Here is a 27849-nt window from a genome sequence, read left to right as displayed (position 1 = left end):
AGATCTTTCATTATTTACCCAAAACAAATCCTATGCTTGAATGTTTCCCAAAAAAAACTGTACACAAAGGTTAATTCAACAACATAAGCAACGTTAATAAGAATGGGATTTTTATAACATACATTACACATCGCAATTAATTTTTGCTTATAAATAGAAAGTGAAAAAATTACCTAAATTTGAGAACAAAACTTGCAACCTGACAGCAGAACAAAAGTGTTGACATACGTCAAAACACGTGACGTATGTCATTTGTCATTGTAAATGTTTTCTAGCAATGACGCATATACAATTCTATATAGCGATGACGTCATCAGGTGCTAGGAACTATATATTTCCAAAAATTATACCCAACCATAACTTAAAACAATAATTTTAATCAACTATAGGTTTACAATTAATTACATATTCTGATATACAGATTCTTCTACAAACTATTTAAATACAATAAACATATTTTTTTAAGCGATGGCAATCGGCTCTAGGATTGGCTCTCTCTCTTCAGCCCACGCCAACCAGTCCTGGTCTCTGGTGGCGTAATGATCGTCAATTTTTGAATTTATATAGTTGTCGTTTCCTATAAAGGACGACACCTGCAAGCCAAAATTTAATTAAAAACACATTTTTTGGCAAAAAAGAAACATATTTACCGCGACAATTTTCAAGGGAAAATCGACCCGTTGAGCTTCGGAAAAGCTCGGGTTAGTCACGGTAACCAGCTTGGTGCGTGGCAAATAACCCTCTTTAGTAACCGTTATTTTATACGTCCCCGGGGTTAACAATCTGTAATAATCACCACCATAAACTAGAAAGAAAAGGTCAGTAAAAAATTGGATAATTTGGCTTTCCATTAGATTTGTTTCTATATCATACGCATACACACAAGTCTAGTGGCATCGTTTCTTCTTACCGGAAGTGACGTCATGCTTGATTTCATTCATTTGCCCTCCAGTGACGTTAGTGACATGTACCACGGCGTTGCTGATTGGTCGTTTGGTGTCGTAATCGTACACTACACCCTTTACACCGATGTGGCTCTAAAAACGGTTTAATTCATAAAACATTAAATGCCAATATTAAAGAATTAAGGCCGAATTTACCTGCCATATATAATTAATCAAAGCGTTTTTATTTCTCTCCCACTCCGGCTCTAACAAGGAAACCGGTGGGTACTTTTCGCAACCCAGTTCCAAAGTGAGCTCGAAGTCGTTGCTTGAAAGATAGTTGAAGTCTTGCATACCTGGTATGGAAAAATAATTTTAAGGACTTAGGTATATCATGTATGAGGTATGCAAACCACCATAGGTATTTTATTAAGGCGCAATAAGTCTTAAGGTAAAAACACACGAGGCTAGAAGCCTAGAGGTTAACGCTAAACCAGTCATCCGGCTAATTGAAACTTTACTTTTGAAAACGTATATTTCGTAACTTATCACTTATTAATTTCTAATTTCACTTAATAATTAGGCTATTAGGTAACTTCAATCTAAGATAAGGCTTTACTATACCTATACATATTTACATTTCAGGGGCTCGAAGCGCTCGCAAGTGAAAAGCGAATTGAAACGATAACGCTCACTTTGAGCCAAGAACCTACGGATACTACGGAAAACGTACGACTTTGCCAAAGACGCCCAGTATCTGAAAAGAAAATTCAATCATTCCTGGTTGGAAATGTACTCACCATGGTTAGCATACTCCCGCCAACAAAAAGGAGCCTTCTGTAAATTCTGTACACTATTTCCACCCAATCTGAGCTCCGTTAGAGATGTTTTAGGTTCGTTCATTATAAGGCCGTTTTGTAAGTTCAAAGATGTTCATGAATACTGCAGAAAACACGCAGATACTCACTTTCATAAGACGGCATTGGAAGCAGCTAAATCTTTTCTTGATAATGTGCCAGTAGATGTGCAAATTAACAAATACTCTCAGGAAAGTCTTGAAAAAAACAGGAAAATTATAAGATCGATTATTTCCTGCATTGCGTTTTGCGGATCCCACGACCTAGCATTAAGGGGGGCAAGCTATGGTGAGAATTCTGGAAGGGCTGTATAAGATGCGAATTGGCGCAGGAGACACTATTTTAAAAAACCATCTTGAGCATGGAAAGAAAAATGCAAGTTATCGATCGGTTGACATCCAGAATGAGATTATCAGTATTTGTGGAGATTAAGGCTGATTGCATCAAAAATGTAAAGATATCGCAAGAATATAGCATTTTAGCAGACGAAACAGCGGATATCTCTGGAAAGGAACAGCTCTCAGTTGGCATAAGATATTTTGATGAGGAAACCAGCAACATTGAAGAAGTATTCCTCGGATTTGCTGAGCTTACAGCCTTGGACGCTAAATCGATTGCCACGGCAATAAACGAATTCCTGACGAAAGAGGATCTCGATCCAGATAAATGCGTTGGTTTGGGATTCGATGGTTGTTCCACGATGCCTGGAAAAAAGGTGGCGTTCAGGCTGTTTTGCGAAAAAATACAAGAAAGCACTATTTTTTCATTGCTCGTCACATAAACTCAACCTGGTAATCAATGATCTGAATGCTCTGCCGGAGATCCGAAATACAGTTGGGGCCATCAAAGATATAATTACATTTTTTCGTGAATCGGTTCTAAGAAGAAAATTAATACCCAATATTCCCAAGCTGTGCGAAACAAGATGGAGCGAGAAATACAAGAGCATCAGAGTTTTTAAAGAGAACTTTTGTGATATAAGGGAGGCACTAGAAACCCTGTCTCGAGATGGCAATATTGCGACAAGGAAACATGCATATCAGCTCCATGCTGCAGCTTCCAAAGTTTCGTTTATTTTTAGCCTTGGATTGATAGCCAAATATTCCGCTCTTTTAGAACCAACAGTAAACGTGCTCCAATCAGTCTCCTTGGATGCAGTTCAGGCATCACAGCATATTGGTCGTATTTTAAAACTGATCAAAAACCACCGTGAGAATCCCGAAAAAATAACAGAAGAAATTTTCAAAGGTGCTTCTGTTATTGCGGAAAAAATTGGATTGGATATGAAATCAATACCGCGTACTGCTGAAAGACAACAACACCGTAGCAACCACCCATCAAAAGGCCCCTCAGAATTTTGGCGCAGGTCCATAACAATTCCTTATTTGGACTCAATTATAAATTCCCTAGAAATAAGGTTTTCTGAAGAAAATAGACCATCATTTACTTTGTCGAAACTACATCCTGCGCAAATGAAAAACATTTCTTTGGAAGAACTTGAAGAGGCTTGCGAGGAATTTAAAAATTTTTACGGTGTTACAAATATCCAAAATGAGATAGAGCTTTGGAAATAAATATAGGAGGAAAAACCAGAATCGGACAAAATGAGTGTTGTGGACATCCTCAAGGAAACTGATGATTTCTTTCCTGAAATTAAGAAGGCTTTACAGATCCTTGTTGCATTACCTTGTACGACTTGTACAGTTGAAAGGTCATTTAGTAGCCTTAGGAGAATCAAAACCTGGTTGAGGAGCACCATGTTTGAAACTCGACTCAATGGCCTCGCTATGATGAGTGTACACAGGCAACACATTTTTAAAAACTTGGACGATTTTATTAACAAAGTGACTAACGAATTCGCAAAGAACCCTAAAAGATTATGTTTCAATTGATTTTTATGTAAATATTTTGTTCGGTTTTTATTTTTTTTTTAATTAAAATTTTTGTTTTTTGTCTAGTTCTTTTATGCTGCCCCTTTCTAGCTTACCGGCTGGAGACGCCCTTGGGCACATCATTTACTTCCCTTCTGTGTTGCAAACCACACGTAGGGTTTTTTGGTGCGTTTTTTTTTTGTGCAGTGTTGAAAATTGTTCATTTATTATGGAAACCAGGGAATTCAACATAGAAAAATTAATTACTGAGGTTCAATTGAGGCCAGCGATTTGGGATATGCGAGATGATAATTATTTAAACAGAATAAAAAAAAACAGGCATGGGAAGAAGTTACTACAGAATTTCTAAGCGCAGCTGCTTCTGTTGAGGAAAAAAAAATAAGTATGTACATATTATATGCTATAAGTAGGTACGTTTATTTTAATAATAATGATATAATATACATATAGTTTATATTGATTCGTTTCGCCACTCTAGTGGCTAAATATTAACAAAATAATTTGCAAATTTATCTCGGCCATTTAATGCTCTTGGATTCCCTTTGCTAAATGAATCAACTGTCAAATTATCATGCGTTGTTCCTGCTTCAATGTCAATGCTACGGTTTCCATCTCTGACTCTTACAAAATTATGAAGAACACAACAGGCTTTAATTATGTCTTTAGCTAGATCGATCTGTACATTAATGGCTCTATGAAAAATGCGCCATTTATTAGCCAATATACCAAAAGCACATTCAATGTACCGTCGAGCTCTGGATAATCTATACTTAAAAATTTTTTTGTTGTAAGATAAGTTTGATCCACCATAAGGCCTTAGCAAACTTTCTAATAGAGGAAATGCTTCATCACCTACTATAACAAAAGGATAATCTGTAGTAGCATCTCCTTCGATCGGTGCCGCTGCAGGAATATGTAGTGTTCCGTTAACCATTTTTTCAAAAAGTGTAGAATTTTTAAAAATTTTAGTCACTAGATTTTTCGTACGAGCCAACATCAATGTATGTAAATAAATAATTACTATCACACATTGCAAATAGTACCATCGAAAAATAATTTTTATAATTATAAAACATAGAACCACTATTAGATGGCCGTATCAGTCTAATGTGTTTGCCATCAATCGCACCTATGCAGTTCGGAAAATTGGAATGGAAATCGCTGAGGGATTCAAGAAACTTTTTCATCCACTTTTCGTCATTTAAAACTGGAAAAGCCATTTGCCTAACATGCGCCCATAGTGCTTTACAAACTTCTTGAACAAATCAAACTTGCTGTAGATTTTCCAATTCTAAATGTATAGCGCAAATCCACAAATGAACAACCAGTTGCTAGGTACCTGAAAAAACATAAAATTTTGTTAATTTTTTAGGTCTAATGCTGCAAAAAAATGGAAAAATGTCAGGGACAGATATTCCAAACACCTTTCCGAAAGTAAAGGCAAATATGGGCAAGGCCGGAAAGGAAAAACCCCATATATGTTTGCCCAACAGCTCTCATTTTTGTCGGATGTGGTCCAAAGAAGGGCAACAGAGAGTTCGCTCGATGCAACACATGCAGCGATGCGATGAGACTGCAGCCACGCCTCAGGAAGCTACAGATGAAGATGCATCGACAGAGCCAGCAGATCAACCAAATACAACCAGGCGGGAATTCCGAAAAAGGCAGCAGCAAAAGCATCATGGTGAAGGGCGCATTAAGAAGAAAAAAAATGATTCGGTAGAAACAGTTTCGTGTGAAGCTCTTCAAACACACACCGATATTCAAAAAGGAAAACTGATGAAAGAAAAAGAAAGTGTGGATGATGACAAGCATTTTTTGTTGTCATTGTTGCCATTTTTTAAAAAAATTCCAGTTGATAACAAGTTGTTGGTCGGAATGGAATTGATGGCTTTATTAAATAGGCATATTTGTCCACCTCCACACCAACATCATGCTACTACATTCTCCGAACCACCTATTCACTTTGAACAACCCCACGTTGAACCACCATCATGGTATACACATTCATTGCCTCCACAGAATTCACTACCACAACAACATCAACCAACTTCAACACCACACCTTCAGAATCAGCCAGGGCCTTCTGGGCTACAACGAGTTACGCCACCCGTATCCCAATTCTCACCATATTCTCTTGATGGTTCAGAGCATATGAGTTTATAGGCATATAAGTTTAATTTAGTTTTTTTTTGTTTGTGTAAAATCTATATCTAGTTCATTTTTAGGCGTTTTTTTAAGACTTCCATTGAGTTAATACTATTTCGAGTAGATGTAGAGTAGGTAACTAAATCCTCATTAGGCAGGCAAACGGGGTACAACCAATAATTTAATAAACACAAAAATTGTAGAAATAGGTATAAATTCATCACCTACCTTAAAGTTATCAAAGCTTTTCTTCCACTGATATGCTATCTCTCATAATGGTATTAGCTATTGTACATGGCTCTTGGAACAATAAAAGTAACTCCTGGTATGATTCCTTTGACATTCTGGTGAAGTTTAAAAAATTTTCCGGTTCTTCACAAATCTCCTTATAGATGGTATTGAAATATCCTTTCTTGTTTCTTTCCATAACTTACGTTTACTAGCTTACGTTTCGTTCTATTTTTTTTTGGTTTTTTGCGTAATGCCAGTGCCGATGCCGCCAACAAAAATAAAAAATCATCTTCACTGTCAGAGTCCATTTTGCTCACGATAAATAAAAAACTGTGAACTGTACACAAAGCTTGGCAACATCCAACTGATCTTGTAATTTTTCGTGCCATCGTCGGCGTCGTTGCGAAAGCCGTCGCGTGTGTTTTAAGCCGAGCGACCGCCGTCGCGGCGCAAACCACTTGCAAACAGCCTCGTGTGATTTTACCCTTAGGATCATCAGGGTTGCCAGATTGGTTTTTAGAGAATTATATTATATATTGTGTTTTTTGAATTAGATGGGGCTAATTATTGTATGAACTTTAATTTTGATGATGAGTTTTTGTTCAAGGTATGTAACTCGCAACAGGCATTATACTAAGAAACGTGGATTTGAGCATCGGTATCCCTACTAAAAAGCTTTAACACAACGATATTACCAAGCTTACAATTTTCTTATAACATTATTTCTAGTTACACATTTGAAAGAAGAGACATCTGCAATAATCTTATTACGCTGTTTTTGGCCAAGGTTTTTACTGGTATAAACCACTGTGGTGTTATGGTGGTTGCCTAAGGACAGACACATAAAACCAGTGGGTCATAAACTAAAATTCAATGGGCAAGATTTCTGAATTTTGTTTAACGGAATATCGTGTCAGAACGAAATTGTTGAAATTCAATGACTTTTTTCGTTTTTAGAATATGGCAACAGAGCATAATGCTTAGGGCATTTGAATGATGAAATATTTTTAAAATGTAGCAGAATGCTGATAATTTTTCAACTTTTTTATAAAATTATTTCTACCTACTTACAGATCCAAAAAGAAAGATAAATTGCAATAATGCCGTTACTCTGTTTTTGGCCAATGTTTTGTCCACCATTTTTTCCACTGTTTTTGGCCACCAAAACACCACACCACTGTGGTGTTATGGTGGTTGCCTGAAGGCAGACGCTTATGTCCAGTGGCTCATAAAACAAAATTTGATGGGCAAAACTGGTGAAAATTTTTATTGGCGGATTATTAGGAAGAAAGTGGCGATCACATATTTCTTTAAATTCATCAATTTTTTCTTGATTTTTTAAATATGTCAACAGAGCATAATGCTCTCAAGTGAAATATTTTGAAAATGATTTGAGAATATGAAAATTGAAAGAGAGGGCTCGACCTCTGCGCGGTTGCCAGATTTTTTAATAAATCTCAAAATTTTACGCTTATTAGACTTCTTCCAAAATCCACCATGTTGCCGGATTGTCAAAAATGTCACAATAATTATTTAAAAAAAATATATCGAAAATACCTCCTTGTAAGCTGTACCACTTTGCGCCGTTGGTAATGCCACCCTGTTTGGCGAACTTTGAACTGTCAACGTCGCCGCATCCCTTCCTGTTTGGACTGGCCATGTCTGCATGATTGGTCGAATAAGCCAAAGCCAAATATCTATAAATAAAAAATTAATTTACAAAAGAATTAAATTCATAAGTCGGTTTTACCTAAAAGTGTCATCGTCCGGTGTTGCCGCGTATTCATCCTTCTGATTACCCGAACGGCTCTCGTCATACGGGTAGTTCGCGACCAAATCACCCCCGTGCAGGTTCGCGCTTAATACGAACGGGATTTGCATTATAAGTCTGATTACGGATCTGGTTTCTGGTTGTAACTAATAAAAAAATATTAAACATTTTGTATTAGGCTTCCGGACTATAAACATTAGTCGTAGTCCGGGCGTTAGTGTTCTCCCTTGTCTTAAGATAAACTTTCCCTATAGTAACATCACGTTTTGGCATCTCACTTGGAAACTCTTAATTTAATGGAAAAGTGTGAGGTTATAGAATGAAATTTCCTATGAGAAAAAGTGCTTTTGGATTTTTTTCGTAAATTTTATACTTTTTGAGAGAATTATTTTTGAAGTTCAGGGTATTAGGAAATATCAACCTTGCCTAGTAAAGACACGTTTCGGCCTGTACTTGGGGAACTACTAATTTAATAGAAAAAAGTGTAGGGATCAAAGTTATAGAATGGAAAATTGTCTATCAAAAGACACTCTTTTTTTTGTAAATGTGATACTTTTTGAGACATACCAACTTTGCCTAGACAAGTCACATTTCAGCCTGTAACGTGGAAACTACTACTTCAATGGAAAAAAGTGTAACAACCAAAGTTACAGATTGGAAAATTGTCCATCATAAAGTACTCTTACATTATTTTAGAAAAACTTCATACTTTTTAAAACAATCAACTTGGAAATGTATGGTGCCTTGGCGCGAATTTTAAGGTTGATAATTTTTGCTTACTTACAGGGTCATTAATCCTAGTAACCAACTCCAACAAATGGTTATTCCTGTCGATGTTCTCCTCCTCATTTTCAAACGCGATCCGGTCCAAATCCGGAAAATTCCTGTTCAAGTCTATTGAATTGTTATTGGTGCGACCGATCAAATAATCTTGACCACCCTGTATATATAAATACAAATATATAAATTAAAAAAAAAATTAAAGTAAAACGTACACTATCAGTGGCAAGCTGCCAACCGTCCGGATTCATGCTGGGCATTAAATGGATTCGGGTATTACGGATTAAAGCCTGTATTTGGGGATCACCCTGTAAATACTGATCGCACAAATAATCTGCCAATTTCAGCATCAGCTCTCTACCGAGCACCTCGTTTCCATGCATGTTTGCGATATATTTAAACTCCGGTTTTACTATAAACAATTGAAAAAAGTGAATTAATAAAAAGACATCAGACATAATATATACACGTACAAACTTCATGACGTCCAGGAGTGCTGGAAAATTCGATTACGTACAGCGGAATACCCAGCACCGAGGGTTCGTTTAAAGCATACACCCTGGTTATGTTTTTGCATTTGGTGTTTACCTCCCTTAAAAAAAAAATTTTATATTTTCTAGCGGTGACAGTGTGCAGTCATTCTAACTACCTTAAGACGAAAAATAGCTCTTGGTTATCGTGGTGCTTGAACTCGAAACATTCGGCACTGTAGACGAGGAAAATTAAGAAAATACTCACTTGAAATGACATTTTCATATTAAATGGTATGAAACAGTTAAATTTGGTTTATTATCTGATGCTGAACGTTATCGAACTGGCAAGGAGCTGACGCCGACGCTGACTGAACCTGGAGCGTAGGAACTCTTGAACAAATATGGATTTTTGTTTAGTTAGGGTGCTAATGGTCCGTTTTTAGTGTCAAAGAATAATTTTGCAGAGTGTTTGGAAACCTGATCGGTTATAAATAACTATATTGTAATTAAAAAAAAACTTTTATTATTGGAGTTTTCGCAAGCTATTTTGTGGTTTTAATTGTGATAGCTTTTATAAGAATTTTTCTAGTTTTCTCTTCAAAAAAGAAATAATGGCTTGGTCAATATCTATTTCTCATGCTATATCATTTTCAATTGCTAAAAGCTATAGAATCTAACGTTTTATTGCAGTACTGATACGTAAAATTAAGTAGTTACTCTAGGGTAATCACTAGCGCTTTAATTATGTTAGTAAAGCCTGATCCGCCTGTAGAATACTCAACTTACAACTACCTTAAAAACTCCCTAATACCTTAAACTTTTTGAAGATACTTTGAAGAACTAATTCAAGGCCTAAGGAGTAGGTACAATTAAGATTATTCCCTTTTTTTGACAACAATCTCTAGTGTCAATTTAGAAAGCAAAGATGGTTTAAGAAAACTAAATTTGTTTCCTTATATGACAAAATGATTAAAACGATGTTTTATTTGTGGATTTGAGTAGTGTGTATCTCCATATCTGAAATCAGCATATAGTTAATCAAAGTAAGATTTAATTTTTGACGTTCTCTTATTAGAAAAATGTGGAGTTATACTCCACTCCTATGAAACTCTGAGAGCCTCAACTTCTGAATATCTATTTTCAGTCTTTAATAAATCATCTTTTTTTTTTCAAAGATGAGCAGTTTGATTTAAGTCTGTTTCAGCATATTGTAACGATATTGTAAACAACGAAGAACCAGCTGACTCTCCGTTATTCCGAAATGACACAAGTGGTACACCTCACGACGTCTCGAAGATCAACGAATCTTCCGGAATTATGGTCAGCCGAGTATAGGGTAGGCGCGCCTAAGAGTACAAATTTAATCCAGAGAAAAAAATTGCGGGTAATCACTGGGTTAAAGATTTTGCTAAACGAAACTTGCTGTCTCTTAGAGCTACCGAAAAAGAAAGTTTGGCTAGAGCAATTGGCTTTAATAAGATTCAGTGCAACAGATTTTTTGAAAATTTAAGACAATGCTATGAAAAAACAAAAGCACCAGCTCACCGCATTTTTAATATAGATGAAACCGGGATGTCGACGGTCCCTAACAGAATGCCCAAAGTTTTTGCCCCCAGGGGCAAGAAAACAGTTTCAAAAGTGGTTGCAGCAGAACGAGGACAGTTAGTAACAGCTGTGTGTTGTATGGGAGCTTCGGTAGTTTGGCTCCCCGCTCTTATCTTCCCATGCAATTGTATGAATGATGAACTTTTTTAAGGATGTCCACCTGGAACTTTACAATTAGTGACAGAAACTGGTTATATGAAGCCGAAGCTCTTTATAAGGTGGCTTAGACATTTTCAAGACTACGTAAGATCATCAGAGAATGATCCTGTTGTTTTGATTCTTGACAACCACACATCACATTGTACCCTTGAAGCAGTTAATTTTTGTCGGAATAACTGTATAGTTCTTCTATCGTTGCCGCCCCATGGGAGCCACAAAATGCAGCCCCTCGATGGATGGATGATTTAAATTAAAAAAAATTCAAATGATGGCGAGAAATGGATGATTCAAAACCCTGGTAGACCAGTGACTCTCAAACAAATGTCTAGACTATTTCATGCAGCTTATTCCAAGGTTGCAACAATTCAGATTTGTGAAAAGGCATTTACAGGATTGTATCCATATAACCCAGATGTGTTTACAGAGGAGGATTTTGCACCTTCAGAGGTAACTGAAGATTGAACCAATACCTTACACATTGAACCAACAAACGATAGGCGACATGAAAATGAAGATAATGTTCAAGTGTTAAACAACCACGACTCCGACGATGACGACAATTTGCCTATTTCAGTTTTGATAGATAGGATACGTAAAGAGCCTGTTACTCCGACAGAAATACATGATGCTAGTCTCAAAACACCAACCAAGAATACTGATAGCAGTTGTTTAAATAACCCGATGCCAAATTCAGAATCTATTCAAGTCTAAACTGTTTTCTTCCCCGAAAAAATGTGATCTTGCCGTACCTGGGACATCTTGAGTCACTCCAAAAATGGTCATACATCTACCAAAGGCAAAACACGAGCAAATTAGAAGTGTTCGCTCCAAAAAGAAATTATAACAGCAACAACAATAATAATAAAAGCTCTCCTACTTTTAGTATTTAATAAAGATATTTTCATATTTTTTAGGTCGGAAATATTATCATCTATACCTTATAAAGACTCACTGCAAGAATCCACCTCCCAAAACAAGACCAGCAGCATTAAAAGGAAACTTACTGACAGCACTAAGCAGAAGAAGAAGAAAGTGACTTCGAAAGCTTTGAGCATCAACAGCAGTCAAGAAGATGCTGTCTGTCCTGGATGTAAAGAGAACTACAGCAATTCTTACGGTGGAGGCGATTGGGTCAGGTGCGCAACATGCAACATACATGGGACAAACTACATTGCGACCTATGCAATTAAACATTTCTTAAACATTGTGACGTTGTTTACTCTTAGCCTAACCTTTGCGTACTCTTTGGCATATGTGGCGCCAAGAGTACGCATTTGTATTTTTTTAAAAAAAGGGGTGTGTTATTTTTAATCTAGAAATAATTTACTTTAAACTGTGTTTTTTTGTTGGCTAATAGAATATATGTTTGGTTGCTCACTATTTTTTTATTTATTTTTCTTTATTGTAGTTTTATGTAGAAAAGAATATTAAGTGCGTTCTCTTAGGCGCGCCTACCCTATAAGGAGCCGCTGGTTGTCAGTTCAGTGCAGAAATGTTCGAAGTATTGGCGCGGGATTTAAATCAGACATAAACGTTGAAAACGATTGGAATTGTAAGTGTGTAAACAAATTAGTTGACTGTAATAATGCTTGTTATATTTGATCAAGAAAAACGTATAAAAATACAAAATTTATTGATTTTTTATATTATTCCAGGCATTTCTTTTAATTTATTTTTTAGCGATAATTTTTTAACGCATTAATTAAGCAACTGTACTTGGTCCAATTTTGTCTATAATTTACCTAAATTCCCTTCTTGATATTAAAGTAATAAATGGAACCATTATTTCATATGTAGATGACACCGCCTTACCTTACTCCTTAATGGTTTGACTGTCCACTGGTTGAGGTTGACAATACAATATGAAATATTATAATAGATAAACGTTCAAAATGGGGTCCACAGATATTAAAACTGAAAGAAATACTTATTCAAACCATAATAAAAAGTTTTAGTAGAGTTCATTATAAAATATGGGATCATTGGGTGGTAGAAAAATAATAGGAGGCTTGAATGTAGGAAAAATAAATAACATCGTTTTTTTTCTCACTGGTGTAAACAGACCGGATTGTTCATATTTTTTAATTGTACTTATAACTGTTAATTTGTTCACACATTCACAACCATGATAAATCAAATAAATCACAATGAAAATTACAATACAATCATAATAAGAGGTAGCTTAAGCATACCAAATAATTTCGAAAATATGAAACTAAAATTTGACTTTATCTGGCACTAAAAATGTATAATGTTCTTCCAATTGAGTTAAATGGATTAAAAGACAAAAAAAATAACAAAAAATTAAAAAAATATATGCGCAACAAATATAATATTTTTTCCTCATTTTTTAGAAATATGAGTAGGTACTATAGTTTTTTTTTTTCAATTAAATTTCCCTTGTTATTAAATATTAACATAAGTGATTATTTATAGGCAGTTTAATGCGCAACTTTTTCCTCATTTGGTCCACCCTGTATCTTTAACGGTTTCCAATATCCCCACATACACCATTTTAAAATTTTGTATAGGATAAATTTTGCAAGAATGAAAAAGTTTAACATCAAACATATAAAAACTAAATATGCTTTGAGGAATAATGCAGAAAAAAAGATAAATGTGGAAATCATATTAAAAACAATATCTGCTGAATGGAATATGTTTATAGAAATGTTAGGGAAGTTGTTTCTAAAGCAAAACACTGCTCAAAAGGCTTCTTGACCAGCTGGATATGTTGTGGCTTATTTGTTATGATTTGTTAAAGGTTGTATGGTGAGTATGAGCAAAATTTTATGGAGAAAATTAAAGAGTTTGAGTCTGTCAGCTTATCGCGCACACAGGTGTATATCTTACTCCTAGGCGTTACTTAAATTTGTTATAGTCATCAGTCAAAAATTTTCGCAGAGTTTCTAATAAATTCTAAATTAGATATAAAATCACTAAATGTGGTAGGATGTCAAGGTTTACTGATTCCTCCAAATAAATGAATAAATTAAAGACAGTTGAATAAACATATTGGTTTCCTATGGACGCTACTGAGGCTTATTTAGACCCTTCAAAATGACAAAATAATTTTGACAGCTCTTAATGCACCATAACCTGTGTCAAAAATCAGATGTCAAAAATTGCTTGTATTTATTTTTTTTATACGTCCCTATTCTTACTTGCGTGTAAGTATTTTATTTATATAAGGAAAAATCTTTTTTGGTCACTTACCTACGTACTAACATTGTCCCGACGCCTCCGGCGGACGACGCGATGCTGTGACGTCAAGCGTCGTTTCGATGATTAATATTAATTATTATTATATTATAGATTTTTTGATAAACCACTAAATAAACATGTTATCAAGTACAATAAATAGGTTTCACTTATTTGGCTTTAATGATTTAGGAATAAGAGCACAATTAAAAAAAAAATAAAATTTTTTTCAAAAAGCTAATCCATAGGCGCCGAAATGAATTTAGAAAATTACTCTGACTTTTGGAAAATCGAGATTTTGCCCCAAAGAATTTTCGCAGTCGCGCCACGCGCCCTTGAACCAAAAAACCCAATTATCGGCAAAATATCACTCATACTACTTACCGGCAATCGGCGTTGCCATTATTCGCTTAAAATCTAAAAAGAAACCCTCCTGTTTCTCCAATTCGGCAACCTTGCCCACATCCCTTACCGAAACGCTCTATATAGCGGTCTGCAGTAAAAAGGGAAGTTTCGGCGGCAGAGGGTGACGCGACCCTCTCGAAACGTGCGTCGATCAATTATTTCCCCACATATATATATTTATAAGAACATCCCTTCCTATATACACTATTTTTTTGTTAATAATTTATTATTCCATAGCGGTAAGTTTATTGGGGGCCTCGCGGTATTTTTTGAGGTGTTTAGGGGGTTTTTGGGGGAGATTAAGAGGTGCCGGACGTCCTTAGCTGGGCGAGGTAAGTGTCCATTTTTCTTTTTCACTTTATCCGATTTATAAGGGTGGTTTTTATTGGAAAATTTGTTTAAACAAATGGGAAATATGTGCACGTAAGTAGATCTTTTTATAGGCAGTGGCGTACAAGCTATGGCTGCGAATAGGGGGCTATCTCTTCTTGGTATATTAAGAATGTCTTTCCTAATATTTTTTTCCAATTAAATTAAAAAAAGTGGCATAAAAAGCGTTTTTCGACCTCGAATGCTTGACCTTCCCGCGACTTGAAAATGAGTTAAGTCTAGCTTCACTTTAGGGTCATCAAAAGGTCATCGTATTGGTTAAACTATTTAAAAAAAACTCAAATTGGCGTCTTCAAGACCAAGGTTATCCAAGGCAACATTTTTTCTCGTATATTTCCCCTGTGAAAAGCACTTTCCTTTTTCCATTTAAATTTTTTTATAAGCAAATACGAATACCAATATCATTAAGATAAAAAAAAACTTATTAATATATATTTTTAAGCCAACAAGATTTTTCAAATATCCCGCCAAAGTGGAACTTTAAATTTCCCGCCTAAAAGCGGCACAATCGCCCGGAAGTTTATCTGGTTGTCAAGCTAACCAATGAATTAGTTAAACACTTGACATATGACTTTTGACTATTCAAGATGGCGCCCGTCCGCCATATTGAAACTTGCGACTGTCCAAAGATAATTTATATGCCAAACTTCAGTCATCAATTTAAATAATAAAGTAATAGTACTCATTCAAATATGTGCAATAGGAAATAAATTAGTAAAACATTACGTTCAAATAAATCTAGACTCTCAAGATTAAGAAACTCCCATGATAACACAAAATCAACCATAACCTTAAAGGGTTAAAAACACTACTTAGGGCTGGTATTATAAAATTATTTTGACAAATAACTTAAAGTTAACTTGCGGAATAATGTCACAGTTAGCTTCAAAATGTAGAATTTAACTTTATCGTATGGGTGGGGAATTAGTTAAAGTTAGCTTTATTAAAAAAAAACTGGTTTTTGACATATATTGTGTCAATAAATTTTGAAAATAACCTAACACTGAAAAAGCTTTTTTTCCTCGACATATAGATGGCGGTATTTAGCGGGTAAAAAACGAAATTATCTCCTCGAGACTACCGGACTGTACATCATCATCTGACGAAGAAGAAGAAATGGGACGTTTATGAAACTGACATTTTATTGCTAAGGTTAACTTGATGGTTAAAGTTAAAGTTTTGCAAAATATTTATAATACCGGCCCTTAATAGCCAAATAAAATCACTAATTTTAATTAAAATAGACACAAAATTAGTTCAAAATTCAAATCTACCGCTAAATTAAAACTCTTTAATTTTCCCGCCTAAAATCACCCGGAAGTTGGTTTGTCCATCCACTTTTAAAATGAAAACGCTAAATGTCAAAATTTCTCGCAACTTTTCAGCCATAAGACCCGGGTTTTCCTGTGGGAAACGTAAATGTTTCGAAACCCTTAACCTTTAAAAATGCGGTACAATGCATTTTTGAGCGATTTTTATTGGTGTAAAGTAATTTGTTATAGTAAAAACTAGCCGCTGTCTCCAACAACTCAAGTTCATGGCATTCTAGACACAGAGAGCGCAGGCGCGACGGTAATGGTCGTGGAATGACAGGTGTCGTAATATGGTTGCTTCAAAGGGAAGCCACCGCATGTTGCTATATTAAAGTGAAGTTACTGGTTCAGATAAATGAGAAAATTAATTCCATAATTAAAATAAATATCACTCGGCTTGTGTAAGACCCAGAACCGAGTTTAAGACGTCATCGTCATTTTGTTTGGAAAAAATCATTCTTTCCAAATGTCTAAAGTGACTGCCTGTAGTATATATGTATACATTTATATATTTAAATGTGGTGCTGCTAATGAAATGATCAATTACAGGAGTGTGTGTCTGCCAGTCTTATTTATGACTAAATTAATTTTTATTAATTTTTATTGCAAAGAACTTCTGTTAAGTGAACAGCATGGCGTCAGTCGTGGCAAGTCTGCTATTACAAACTTGTTGCTGTATCAGGGTGCTCTGTTAAATGCTTTGGAAAGGGGTGCAATATATCAACAAGCGGATGTAATATATACAGACTTTTCCAAGGCATTTGACAGTGTCAACCATAGCTCATTACTAGAAAAATTGAGACTTTTTGGTTTTTCAGATTGTTTGGTGGCCTGGTTTGCAAGTTTCCTTTCTGACAGATTTCAGCAGGTACAAATTGGGGATGCTAGGTCGCATCTTATCAGTGTGACCTCTGGGGTTCTACAGGGTGGTCATTATTCAATATTTTCATTAATGATATTTTGGTTTGCTTTAAAAATAGTAATTTTTTGTTATTTGCCGATGATTTAAAGTTTTATAGGGTGATCAGTTCAGAATAAGACATGGTTCTCTTACAAGATGGTCTGAATAAATTGTGTGAAGGTAATAGTTTGGCTCTGAATGTGGGTAAATGCAGTTACATTAGTTTCTACAAAAGAAACAAACAGGTAACTTCCTCCTATACTATTGATAATGTTAATCTTAGGTACACTGAAGTAGCAAAGGACCTTGGTATCTAACTAAAGCATCTAAGGTCCTTGATTTTGTCTTGATTGTAAGGTTGTACATATCACTTGTTGTCTCTTTGTTGGAGTATGGATCAATAATTTGGTCTCCTCTGTACATGAATAATTGTATGGCACTGGAGAGGGTTCAAAATAAATGTCTACGATTCTGCCTTTATAAACTTCGCATTCCAGTTCCCAATGACCATTGCTGAAGCAATGAACTTGCTGAATATGCGGAGTTTACTTAGGAGACGCACTGAGAATGATTTGGTGTTTATTTATAAACTTTTGAATTGCCTTATGATTTGTCCCGAACTACTTAATAGGATTTCATTTAATATTCCACACCGTAATCTGAGGGTAAATCGATTGTTTTCTTTGCCTTATCATCGTATCAACTATGCTATGCACTCGCCTGTCGAAAGGACCTTGAGGCCGGTAAACTCTACTGAAATTGAAGTTTTGGGATTTTCCTTATTGCATTTTAGGAGTCTTATTAAGAGTTTGTAGGATTTTGTTTTTTGAATTAATTTTGCTCCATGATTAATAATTTGAAATACATTTGATCATTTCTTAGCTATTTTTGCATTGTTAATTGTTCTGATTTTGAGAGTATATTGTTACTACTTGTAAAACGGTTTAATTATCCTTGGTATTAAGATAAAGTCTAATAATTATTGTTAATTAGTAATTAGTGGTTAGGTAGTATAGCTTTTATTTCTTTTTCAGAAATATATATATTTTTTGTAATGGGGTTGATCCCGTGTATTATAAATAAATAAAAAATAAAAGTAAAATATTACTTTATACCTCTTTGGCTTGACTATCTTACAAACCTTGCCATCATGTGCTGACGATCCATTACTCTTGTTCTATGGTTTGTCCTGGTCCTAGTTAAACAATTGGTACAATCTGAAGTAAAAAAAAATTGGATGTCTTTTGAATCCACTGAAACTTTGGTAACTTTCTCAATCATCAACTCCGTGAATAGACCATCATATCAAGATAAAAAATTGAACATTTCGAAATAGAAATAAACCACTTGAAATGGGAAGAGCACATATTATCAACTACGAGATTTTCTATATAGAAAACTACTGCTGATAGTTTATAAATCACTGGTTGAGTCCTTATTGACTTATCTTATCTGTACAACAATGCATTGGATATTGGAGCAACTTAATGTTATTCAAAAAACTATTATAAAAATAATATTTAGGAAAGATAGACTCTACCTTTATCATCATCATTCAGCCCTCTGTATGATCTGTATCTATTGTTGAACATGTTTAAATTACTGTATTAAACAGTTTTGGTGACATCGTGTCGCCTTGTCGAATGTCGTTGGTATTTTCATGTACTTTTACCGTCAATGTTGCATTTCTGTAGATATTAAGTTTGGTAGAAGTTGCTTTTTTTTCTTAAATTATTGACGTATATCTAAGTGTTTTTTGTTTCTTTATTCATTCATTGATGATACCTGGTATAACTAGAACCTGGGCTAAGAAGGACATATAGTGAGGATAATTGAACCTTAAGCAAATGTACGCCACTATCCTATGCCATTTAAAGTACCATAATTACTTGTTACCAAGCTAATAACTCCATTTTTTCAGCAATGGAAGAAGTTTTACCGGAGGGCAAAAATTTTAGATTAGTCGACGAATCAGAGCTTCCAGAAATAATCGAATTCCTCGGCAACTATTTGCCGGACTCTTTGAAGGTAAACAAGCAAAAAAAAAACACAAACCAGACACTCGCCCTGTATAACAATAATTAAACTTTAAATGCCACCCCGATCGCCTGATTCCGGACATTCAAACCTTACAGTTAAAGTTCGCATGCAAAAGTGCTGTTTTGAAAATCGCTGATTTCGATCCGTGCATGCCATTTATTATTATATATGACCTTAAGGTCAATGCCGAGGAGTCGCGACTCAAGAACCATAAATTGTTGTACAGGGTGATCCCTTGGGACGTCACAGTTTTTTAAGGTTTCATTTTTAGTTTCATCAAACTTTAAAGACTTACCTGAACGACAGGGTGTGGGATTTCCATTTTTACGTAACGAAAACTTGGCCAGAGCAAGCTGTGATATTGCATTTTCCAGGAATGACGCGATCGGTAAGATATTTGTATTTAAATTATTGAATCTAACCAATCAGGGGGGTGACTTTTGGGTGAAATCTACTGTCTTTTATTGCAGCCAAACAACAAATTGTACGAATCGTTTAGTGTGTTTTGTCCGTGCGATCAGCTGGACAGTTTAGAGCTGCTGGAAAGTGAGGACGTGCTGATAGACTGGACGAAGCCGATTTACCTGAACTACACGCACGCAAGGATAATAGAGAAAATCGAGGATTTCTATGGAAAGATTGGCACCATGGAAAAACTCTCTGGCGACATTTATGGGCTGATTTATGGTGCCGAAGAAAATCTAGTGTTAAAAGATGATGAAAACTCATCAGAGCAGATGTAAGTGATCAAAAACTAATTCGCTCATTCTGACCTCCTGTCACTTTTTAGAGTTTTTACCGACCAAGCTGAGATGTTGCAGCTGAAGAAGGAGCATGCTCAAATTATTCACGACCTTTACCCGGCCAATCATATGGAGTGCATAGAAATCTTCGAAAAACTAATCGAGAAGTTGCCTTGCTTCGGAGTGTTTTCTGCTCAAGGTAATACGTTCATTCGCAATATCATATCTAAGGTCTCCCAACTAATTAATCTGACCCTATATATAGAATATAATTAATTTCCCTGTAGGCGATCTGGCCGCATGGATGGTCCAATCTTATTACGGGGCGATGTTTTCGATGCAAACCAGACCGGAATACAGACGAAAAGGTTACGGAATCATATTGGCGAAGCACCTTACAAAATTAGTAAGTGGGCCACAATGTCAGTTTACTTGTATGTATTGTGACATGGATGATTTCCAGGTAAGTGATAGGGGATATCTCCCGTTCGTGGTGATCCGTCCAGAAAACGACGCGTCCAGATCCCTATACTCGAAACTCGGATTCAAAAAATTATTCGAAACTTACCGCGCCGTTCTAAGGCCCTACGAGGAGTCCAGAGGAGGCGGCGAGGGAGGAGGAGGTGGAGGTGAACAACAAATCAATGGAGACTTAGAAATTAAGGGAGACCAATAAGAATTTTACGGGTTTTTTTCGTTTCTGATATAACGCTGCTACGCTTTCATTTATTGTTCCCAAGCCAAGAATCACGAACGTTGTATTTATACTCTCTAATATTATGAATTAAGGATCTTCTCGAAGTTAGGTTTAAAACGTAGACGGGTTTCAATGTTAAAGTCTGTTTTGCTTGAGATTTACTCGATGATGCGGGGAAGTACAGAAATAATATTCGTAAATGCTTTTAAGTCAGAATCATTCACGCCGCCCTCTAGTGGAGGCAAAGAAATCATTTTTGTTTGCTGCCATAAGTGTCAACTGTGGTAGTGACATTGACAGTTTAATCACAAGGAAGGAACAAGCAGTTTACAGCGTGATCGTTTGGTCTTGATGACTTGCTTTTGGTGTCTTTTTCTTAGCTTCTTTTGTCTCAGTTCTGAGTGTACTGCTAATTCGAGAAAAATCTTGAATTTTATTCTTCCATATCTTCTTGGATAACTCTCCTGAGTCTATACTCAGAAGCTCTGGTCATACAACAATAGGAATGTTGAGGAGCAGTGGTGTTTATACGATTGCGTTGCTTGACGAGGTTATCTGGCTTACACTGCAGATAAATTCATTTATTAATTCTTCCAGGCAATTGAGATAAACGCTTAAGCTTCCTGGATGAATAAAAAAATAAGACTGTAAAGAAACTGAAGAACATTGAAGCCATTATCTAGTGTGTCTCTTTCTTTCCCAAAATAAATCCATACTTCTCATTTAGTTATTAATTTTTTATTTTAGGTATGTATTTGAACAACTTTATCTGCCTGGAAGAATTAAACAGTTTGTAGATCAGAAGTGTCAGCTCCATCTAGTGGAAGCAAAGATATTATTATTGTTTTCTGTCATAAGTGTCAACTGTGGTACTGACGTTGACAGTAATTACAAGGAAGAAACGAACAGCGTACAGCGTCATCTCTTGGAGGATGGCCTTCACAACTTGCTTCTGGTGTCTTTTTTGGCTCCGTTTTATTTTTTGAGTTTAAATATTCGATGTATGCTGTTAATTCAAGGATCTGCTCATCTTTAATTTGCATACTACGTTATATTCCTTATAGTGCTTTCAATCTTTAAAGGTGCCTGATAGATTCCAAAAAAATCTTGCTTAAAATTCATGGACGAATTCCAAATTAATGAAAAACTGAAGAACAGTAAAGCAATTGTCTAGTGTCCCTCTTTTTTTTCCCAAAATGATTTAATTGCTTCTTCCAGGCATTTCGAGTCATTGAATTTTTATTCCAGGTACTTATTTAAACAACTTCAACTGCCTGGAAGATTTAAACAGTTTATAGATCAAAAGTATTAGCTCCACAGTTCACCACTCAGTGGAAGCTCCATCTAGTGGAAGCAAAGATATCATTATTGTTTTCTGTCATTAGTGTCAACTGTGGTGGTGACATTGAAAGTTCAATTACAAGGAAGCAGCTTCATGTCTTGGTGGATGGTCTTCAAAACTTGTTTCTGGTGTCTTTTTTTTGCTTCTACTGTCTCGGTTTTATTTCTTGAGTTACTATAAGCTTCTCGGTATTCTGTGTGTGCTATTAATTCAAGGATCTGCACATCTTTAGTTTGCATACTACGTTATATTCCTTTCGGTGCTTCCAAGCTTTAAATGTGCCTGACAGATTTCAGAAAAATCTTGCTTAAAATTCATGGATGAATTAAAAAAATAAGACTTTTTAAGAAACTGAAGAACAGTGAATCAAGTGTGTCTCTTTTTTTCCCAAAATTAATCCATTACTTCTCCCAGGCATTTCGAATCAATTATTTTTTGTTCCAGGTACTTGTTTAAACAACTTCAACTGCCTGGAAGATTGAAACAGTTTATAGATCAAAAGTATCAGCTCCACAGTTCACCACTCAGCTCCATCTAGTGGAAGCAAAGATATCAATATTGTTTTCTGTCATTAGTGTCAACTGTGGGAGTGACATTGACAGTTCAATTACAAGGAAGAAAAAAACAGCATACAGCTTCATGTCTTGATGGATGGTCTTCATCTTTAATTTGCATACTACGTTATATTCCTTATGGTGCTTCCCAGGTTTAAAGGTGCCTGACAGATTCCAAAAAAATCTTGCTTAAAATTCATGGACGAATTCCAAATTAATGAAAAACTGAAGAACAGTAAAGCAATTGTCTAGTGTTCCACTTTTTTTCCCAAAATGAATTAATTTTTTCTTCCAGGCATTTCGAGTCATTGAATTTTTATTCCAGGTACTTGTTTAAACAACTTCAACTGCCTGGAAGATTTAAACAGTTTATAGATCAAAAGTATCAGCTCCACAGTTCACCACTCAGTGGAAGCTCCATCTAGTGGAAGCAAAGATATCATTATTGTTTTCTGTCATTAGTGTCAGCTGTGGTGGTGACATTGACAGTTTAATTACAAGGAAGAAAGAAACAGCATACAGCTTCATGTCTTGGTGGATGGTCTTCATCTTTAATTTGCATACTACGTTATATTCCTTATGGTGCTTCCCAGCTTTAAAGGTGCCTGACAGATTCCAAAAAAATCTTGCTTAAAATTCATGGACGAATTACAAATTATTGAAAAACTGAAGAACAGTAAAGCAATTGTCTAGTGTTCCACTTTTTTTTCCCAAAATGAATTAATTTCTTCTTCCAGGCATTTCGAGTCATTGAATTTTTATTCCAGGTACTTGTTTAAACAACTTCAACTGTCTGGAAGATTTAAACAGTTTATAGATCAAAAGTATCAGCTCCACAGTTCACCACTCAGTAGAAGCTCCATCTAGTGGAAGCAAAGATATCATTATTCTTTTCTGTCATTAGTGTCAACTGTGGTGGTGACATTGAAAGTTCAATTACAAGGAAGCAGCTTCATGTCTTGGTGGATGGTCTTCACAACTTGTTTCTGGTGTCTTTTTTTTGCTTCTACTGTCTCGGTTTTATTTCTTGAGTTACCATATGCTTCTGGGTATTCTGTGTGTGCCATTAATTCAAGGATCTGCGCAATTTTTGTTTGCATACTACGTTATATTCCTTCCGGTGCTTCCCAGCTTTAAAGGTGCCTGACAGATTCCAAAAAAATCTTGCTTAAAATTCATGGACGAATTACAAATTAATAAAAAACTTAAGAACAGTAAAGCAATTGTCTAGTGTTCCACTTTTTTTTCCCAAAATGAATTAATTTCCTCTTCCAGGCATTTCGAGTCATTGAATTTTTATTCCAGGTACTTGTTTAAACAACTTTAACTGCCTGGAAGATTTAAACAGTTTATAAATCAAAAGTATCAGCTTCACAGTTCACCACTCAGTGGAAGCTCCATCTAGTGGAAGCAAAGATATCATTATTGTTTTCTGTCATTAGTGTCAACTATGGTAGTGACATTGACAGTTCAATTACAAGGAAGAAAGAAACAGCATACAGCTTCATGTCTTGATGGATGGTCTTCATCTTTAATTTGCATACTACGTTATATTCCTTATGGTGCTTCCAAGCTTTAAATGTGCCTGACAGATTCCAAAAAAATCTTGCTTAAAATTCATGGACGAATTACAAATTAATGAAAAACTGAAGAACAGTAAAGCAATTGTCTAGTGTTCCACTTTTTTTTCCCAAAATGAATTAATTTCTTCTTCCAGGCATTTCGAGTCATTGAATTTTTATTCCAGGTACTTGTTTAAACAACTTCAACTGCCTGGAAGATTTAAACAGTTTATAGATCAAAAGTATCAGCTCCACAGTTCACCACTCAGTGGAAGCTCCATCTAGTGGAAGCAAAGATATCATTATTCTTTTCTGTCATTAGTGTCAACTGTGGTGGTGACATTGAAAGTTCAATTACAAGGAAGCAGCTTCATGTCTTGGTGGATGGTCTTCACAACTTGTTTCTGGTGTCTTTTTTTTGCTTCTACTGTCTCGGTTTTATTTCTTGAGTTACTATGAGCTTCTGGGTATTCTGTGTGTGCTATTAATTCAAGGATCTGCGCATCTTTAGTTTGCATACTACGTTATATTCCTTATGGTGCTTCCCAGTTTTAAAGGTGCCTGACAGATTCCAAAAAAATCTTGCTTAAAATTCATGGACGAATTCCAAATTAATGAAAAACTTAAGAACAATAAAGCAATTGTCTAGTGTTCCACTTTTTTTTCCCAAAATGAATTAATTGCTTCTTCCAGGCATTTCTAGTCATTAAATTTTAATTCCAGGTGCTTGTTTAAACAACTTCAACTGCCTGGAAGATTTAAACGGTTTATAGATCAAAAGTATCAGCTCCACAGTTCACCACTCAGTGGAAGCTCCATCTAGTGGAAGCAAAGATATCATTATTGTTTTCTGTCATTAGTGTCAACTGTGGTGGTGACATTGACAGTTCAATTACAAGGAAGAAAGAAACAGCTGACAGCTTCATGTCTTGGTGGATGGTCTTCATCTTTAATTTTCATACTACGTTATATTCCTTATGGTGCTTCCCAGGTTTAAAGGTGCCTGACAGATTCCAAAAAAATCTTGCTTAAAATTCATGGACGAATCACAAATTAATGAAAAACTGAAGAACAGTAAAGCAATTGTCTAGTGTTCCACTTTCTTTTCCCAAAATGAATTAATTTCTTCTTCCAGGCATTTCGAGTCATTGAATTTTTATTCCAGGTACTTGTTTAAACAACTTCAACTGCCTGGAAGATTTAAACAGTTTATAAATCAAAAGTATCAGCTCCATAGTTCACCACTCAGTGGAAGCTCCATCTAGTGGAAGCAAAGATATCATTATTCTTTTTTGTCATTAGTGTCAACTGTGGTGGTGACATTGAAAGTTCAATTACAAGGAAGCAGCTTCATGTCTTGGTGGATGGTCTTCACAACTTGCTTCTGGTGTCTTTTTTTGCTTCTACTGTCTCGGTTTTATTTCTTGAGTTACTATAAGCTTCTGGGTATTCTGTGTGTGCCATTAATTCAAGGATCTGCGCATATTTAATTTGCATACTACGTTATATTCCTTATGGTGCTTCCCAGCTTTAAAGGTGCCTGACAGATTCCAAAAAAATCTTGCTTAAAATTCATGGACGAATTACAATTTAATGAAAAACTGAAGAACAGTAAAGCAATTGTCTAGTGTCCCTCTTTTTTTTTCCCAAAATGATTTAATTGCTTCTTCCAGGCATTTCTAGTCATTGAATTTTTATTCCAGGTACTTGTTTAAACAACTTCAACTGCCTGGAAGATTTAAACAGTTTATAGATCAAAAGTATCAGCTCCACAGTTCACCACTCAGTGGAAGCTCCATCTAGTGGAAGCAAAGATATCATTATTGTTTTCTGTCATTAGTGTCAACTGTGGTGGTGACATTGAAAGTTCAATTACAAGGAAGCAGCTTCATGTCTTGGTGGATGGTCTTCACAACTCGTTTCTGGTGTCTTTTTTTTGCTTCTACTGTCTCGGTTTTATTTCTTGAGTTACTATAAGCTTCTCGGTATTCTGTGTGTGCTATTAATTCAAGGATCTGCACATCTTTAGTTTGCATACTACGTTATATACCTTACGGCGCTTCCAAGCTTTAAACGTGCCTGATAGATTTCAGAAAAATCTTGCTTAAAATTCATGGATGAATTAAAAAAATAAGACTTTTTAAGAAACTGAGGAACAGTGAATCAAGTGTGTCTCTTTTTTCCCAAAATTAATCCATTACTTCTCCCAGGCATTTCGAATCAATTATTTTTTGTTCCAGGTACTTGTTTAAACAACTTCAACTGCCTGGAAGATTTAAACAGTTTATAGATCAAAAGTGTCAGCTCCAGAGTTCACCACTCAGTGGAAGCTCCATCTAGTGGAGGCAAAGATATCATTATTGTTTTCTGTCATTAGTGTCAACTGTGGTGGTGACATTGTCGTTTATTTACAAGGAAGAACAAACAGCGTACAACGTCATCACAAGTAGCAGTTAAATGCAAGCGCACAAAATAGGGACAGATGGAAAGGACTGAGGGAGACCTATGTCCAGCAGTGGACATTTACGGATTAATAATGATGATAGAAGAGGATTATACTCAGGAATTGAAACCATGCAAAAATTATCGTCTAACTAACGTCAGTTTCAATATCGAACAACGTTGTCAGTCCGACGAAGGACGCATGATTTGACTTTACATCGGACTGAAATTAATAGTTCATAAATAAGTAACTAGTCAAGTCTAATCATGATATTTCTCTGGGGATATGTATTCTGTTCACAGAAATACGAATATTATTTCTGTATGGTCCTTTAAAATGTGGTGTTTAACAGGAGGGTGAGAGCTGCGTGAGCGTTTCGTGACATAAACACGTCTTAAGTTTTACCGATCTTTGTCTTATTAAAACGATGAAGTTTAAACTAACTAATTTCCAGTTTACAGCATAAAAATTGACAATTTTTTTAACGAGTCTCCCACAACATATGCACCAAGTTTTGCGCTAAAACAACCCACCAAATAAACGAACTTTAAAAAATACTCGTTTTAAGGGTATTTTGTGTACGTTAGTTCTAAACCTCCAAGAAGCTTCATTAACTTTTTAAGAGCTGTGATTTGAATTATCTTAGACTTTTGCCGCTAGAGGCGTTTTAGGCGTTTATTAGAAATTACCAACATTTCTCTACTTATTACGTGAAAAAGAAAAGGTGCATTTTTCTATTTAATCCTTTAGTTGTCCCGGTAATTTGTATGCAACAGTTTTTGTATTAAAATACACTCCTCTGGCGTATGGATGCATTCTGTCCGATCCGTATCGAAATGCGCATGCTTATCGCCAGTGGAGCATATTTAATCTAAAAATTGAATTTAGGGTGCATGTTATTCCTTAAATATTTCTTCCAAATGCTGTACAGGGTATCCCTCGGAAATGATTATCCTGGATCATCTTGTATACAAGAAAGTTTAAAAGGGGAATTAGTTTCTTGTCTCGTAGGGCTGTGAACGATATTTTTTTCGTAATCGTGATTTTTTTTTAGTTTATCTATTTGCACGGCAACAAATTTGGTAATTGATATAATAATGGCAAAAAAATGATCACACTACGTCGCCCTTAAATATAGAGAGTTATATGATTTTTCAAAACAAGGCTGTGACATTATAGTAACTAGTTAAAAATTAGAAATGATAATAATTTTACGAGAAACTAATTCCGACTTTAATAAGAGAGAGTGCCGCTTCGTTTTTTCCCTCTTATTGGATATATTTAGTACCCTACCTAATTGCAAAAACTTCAGAGCTCAGAACTTTTGACTTGTGTGCATACATAAATAAAACATTTACAAAATCCTTAATGAGTTTTCTTTTATGTTCCTGGCTAATTTCCTTTAAACCAATAAGCATTACAAGCATCAGCGCCATCTTTTGGTAAATAACAAAACAT

At 35.4% G+C, this 27849-nt stretch overlaps 2 protein-coding genes across 25 annotated transcripts; one reads left to right on the top strand and one right to left on the bottom strand.

Moving 5' to 3' along the window:
- Nucleotides 1-357: 357 nt before the first annotated feature.
- Nucleotides 358-14288, bottom strand: LOC126736739 (carboxypeptidase E-like). Its single transcript, XM_050441263.1, has 11 exons — nt 14017-14288; nt 9213-9426; nt 9037-9155; nt 8779-8975; nt 8568-8723; nt 7763-7929; nt 7570-7709; nt 1101-1240; nt 911-1037; nt 651-805; nt 358-593 (listed from the first exon to the last, which is right to left on the bottom strand). Exons 2-11 carry the CDS (start codon nt 9317-9319, stop codon nt 462-464), a joined length of 1440 nt encoding a protein of 479 aa, XP_050297220.1. The 5' UTR covers nt 9320-9426; nt 14017-14288; the 3' UTR covers nt 358-461.
- LOC126736743 (glycine N-acyltransferase-like protein 2) lies at nt 13910-27755 on the top strand. 24 transcript variants are annotated; one of them, XR_007660753.1, is made up of 9 exons: nt 13910-13970; nt 18932-19038; nt 19322-19438; nt 19521-19789; nt 19841-19992; nt 20081-20199; nt 20257-20422; nt 22712-23153; nt 26189-27755. XR_007660753.1 is itself a non-coding variant. In XM_050441273.1 (8 exons), exons 1-8 carry the CDS (start codon nt 13916-13918, stop codon nt 25699-25701), a joined length of 1035 nt encoding a protein of 344 aa, XP_050297230.1. In that variant the 5' UTR covers nt 13910-13915; the 3' UTR covers nt 25702-27755. The 24 variants fall into 24 exon arrangements, 5 of the variants coding, with proteins under 5 accessions (XP_050297230.1, XP_050297228.1, XP_050297227.1 ...); XR_007660752.1 differs by having other exon boundaries at nt 25652-27755; XR_007660751.1 differs by having other exon boundaries at nt 25114-27755.
- Nucleotides 27756-27849: the final 94 nt, after the last annotated feature.

The sequence above is a fragment of the Anthonomus grandis genome, chromosome 5, assembly GCF_022605725.1.
Source record: "Anthonomus grandis grandis chromosome 5, icAntGran1.3, whole genome shotgun sequence".
Lineage (NCBI taxonomy): Eukaryota > Metazoa > Arthropoda > Insecta > Coleoptera > Curculionidae > Anthonomus > Anthonomus grandis.
Note: the sequence above shows the minus strand (reverse complement) of the source record. Positions and strands in the feature narration are given on the sequence as shown.

Bases quoted from the DNA above. Each gene is read 5' to 3' on its own strand.
- LOC126736739 (XM_050441263.1), bottom strand. From the start codon at position 9,319: ATGAAAATGTCATTTCAAGTGAGTATTTTCTTAATTTTCCTCGTCTAC. The intron at 8,724-8,778 runs GTACGTTTTACT...TTATATATACAG, and splicing joins GGCAGCTTGCCACTGATAGT to GGTGGTCAAGATTATTTGAT. The intron at 1,241-7,569 runs GTATTTTCGATA...TTTCCATACCAG, and splicing joins GTGGTACAGCTTACAAGGAG to GTATGCAAGACTTCAACTAT.
- LOC126736743 (XM_050441273.1), top strand. From the start codon at position 13,916: ATGTCAAAAATTGCTTGTATTTATTTTTTTTATACGTCCCTATTCTTA. The intron at 19,039-19,321 runs GTAAACAAGCAA...TTTCATTTTTAG, and splicing joins ATTTGCCGGACTCTTTGAAG to TTTCATCAAACTTTAAAGAC. The intron at 19,790-19,840 runs GTAAGTGATCAA...GTCACTTTTTAG, and splicing joins GAAAACTCATCAGAGCAGAT to AGTTTTTACCGACCAAGCTG.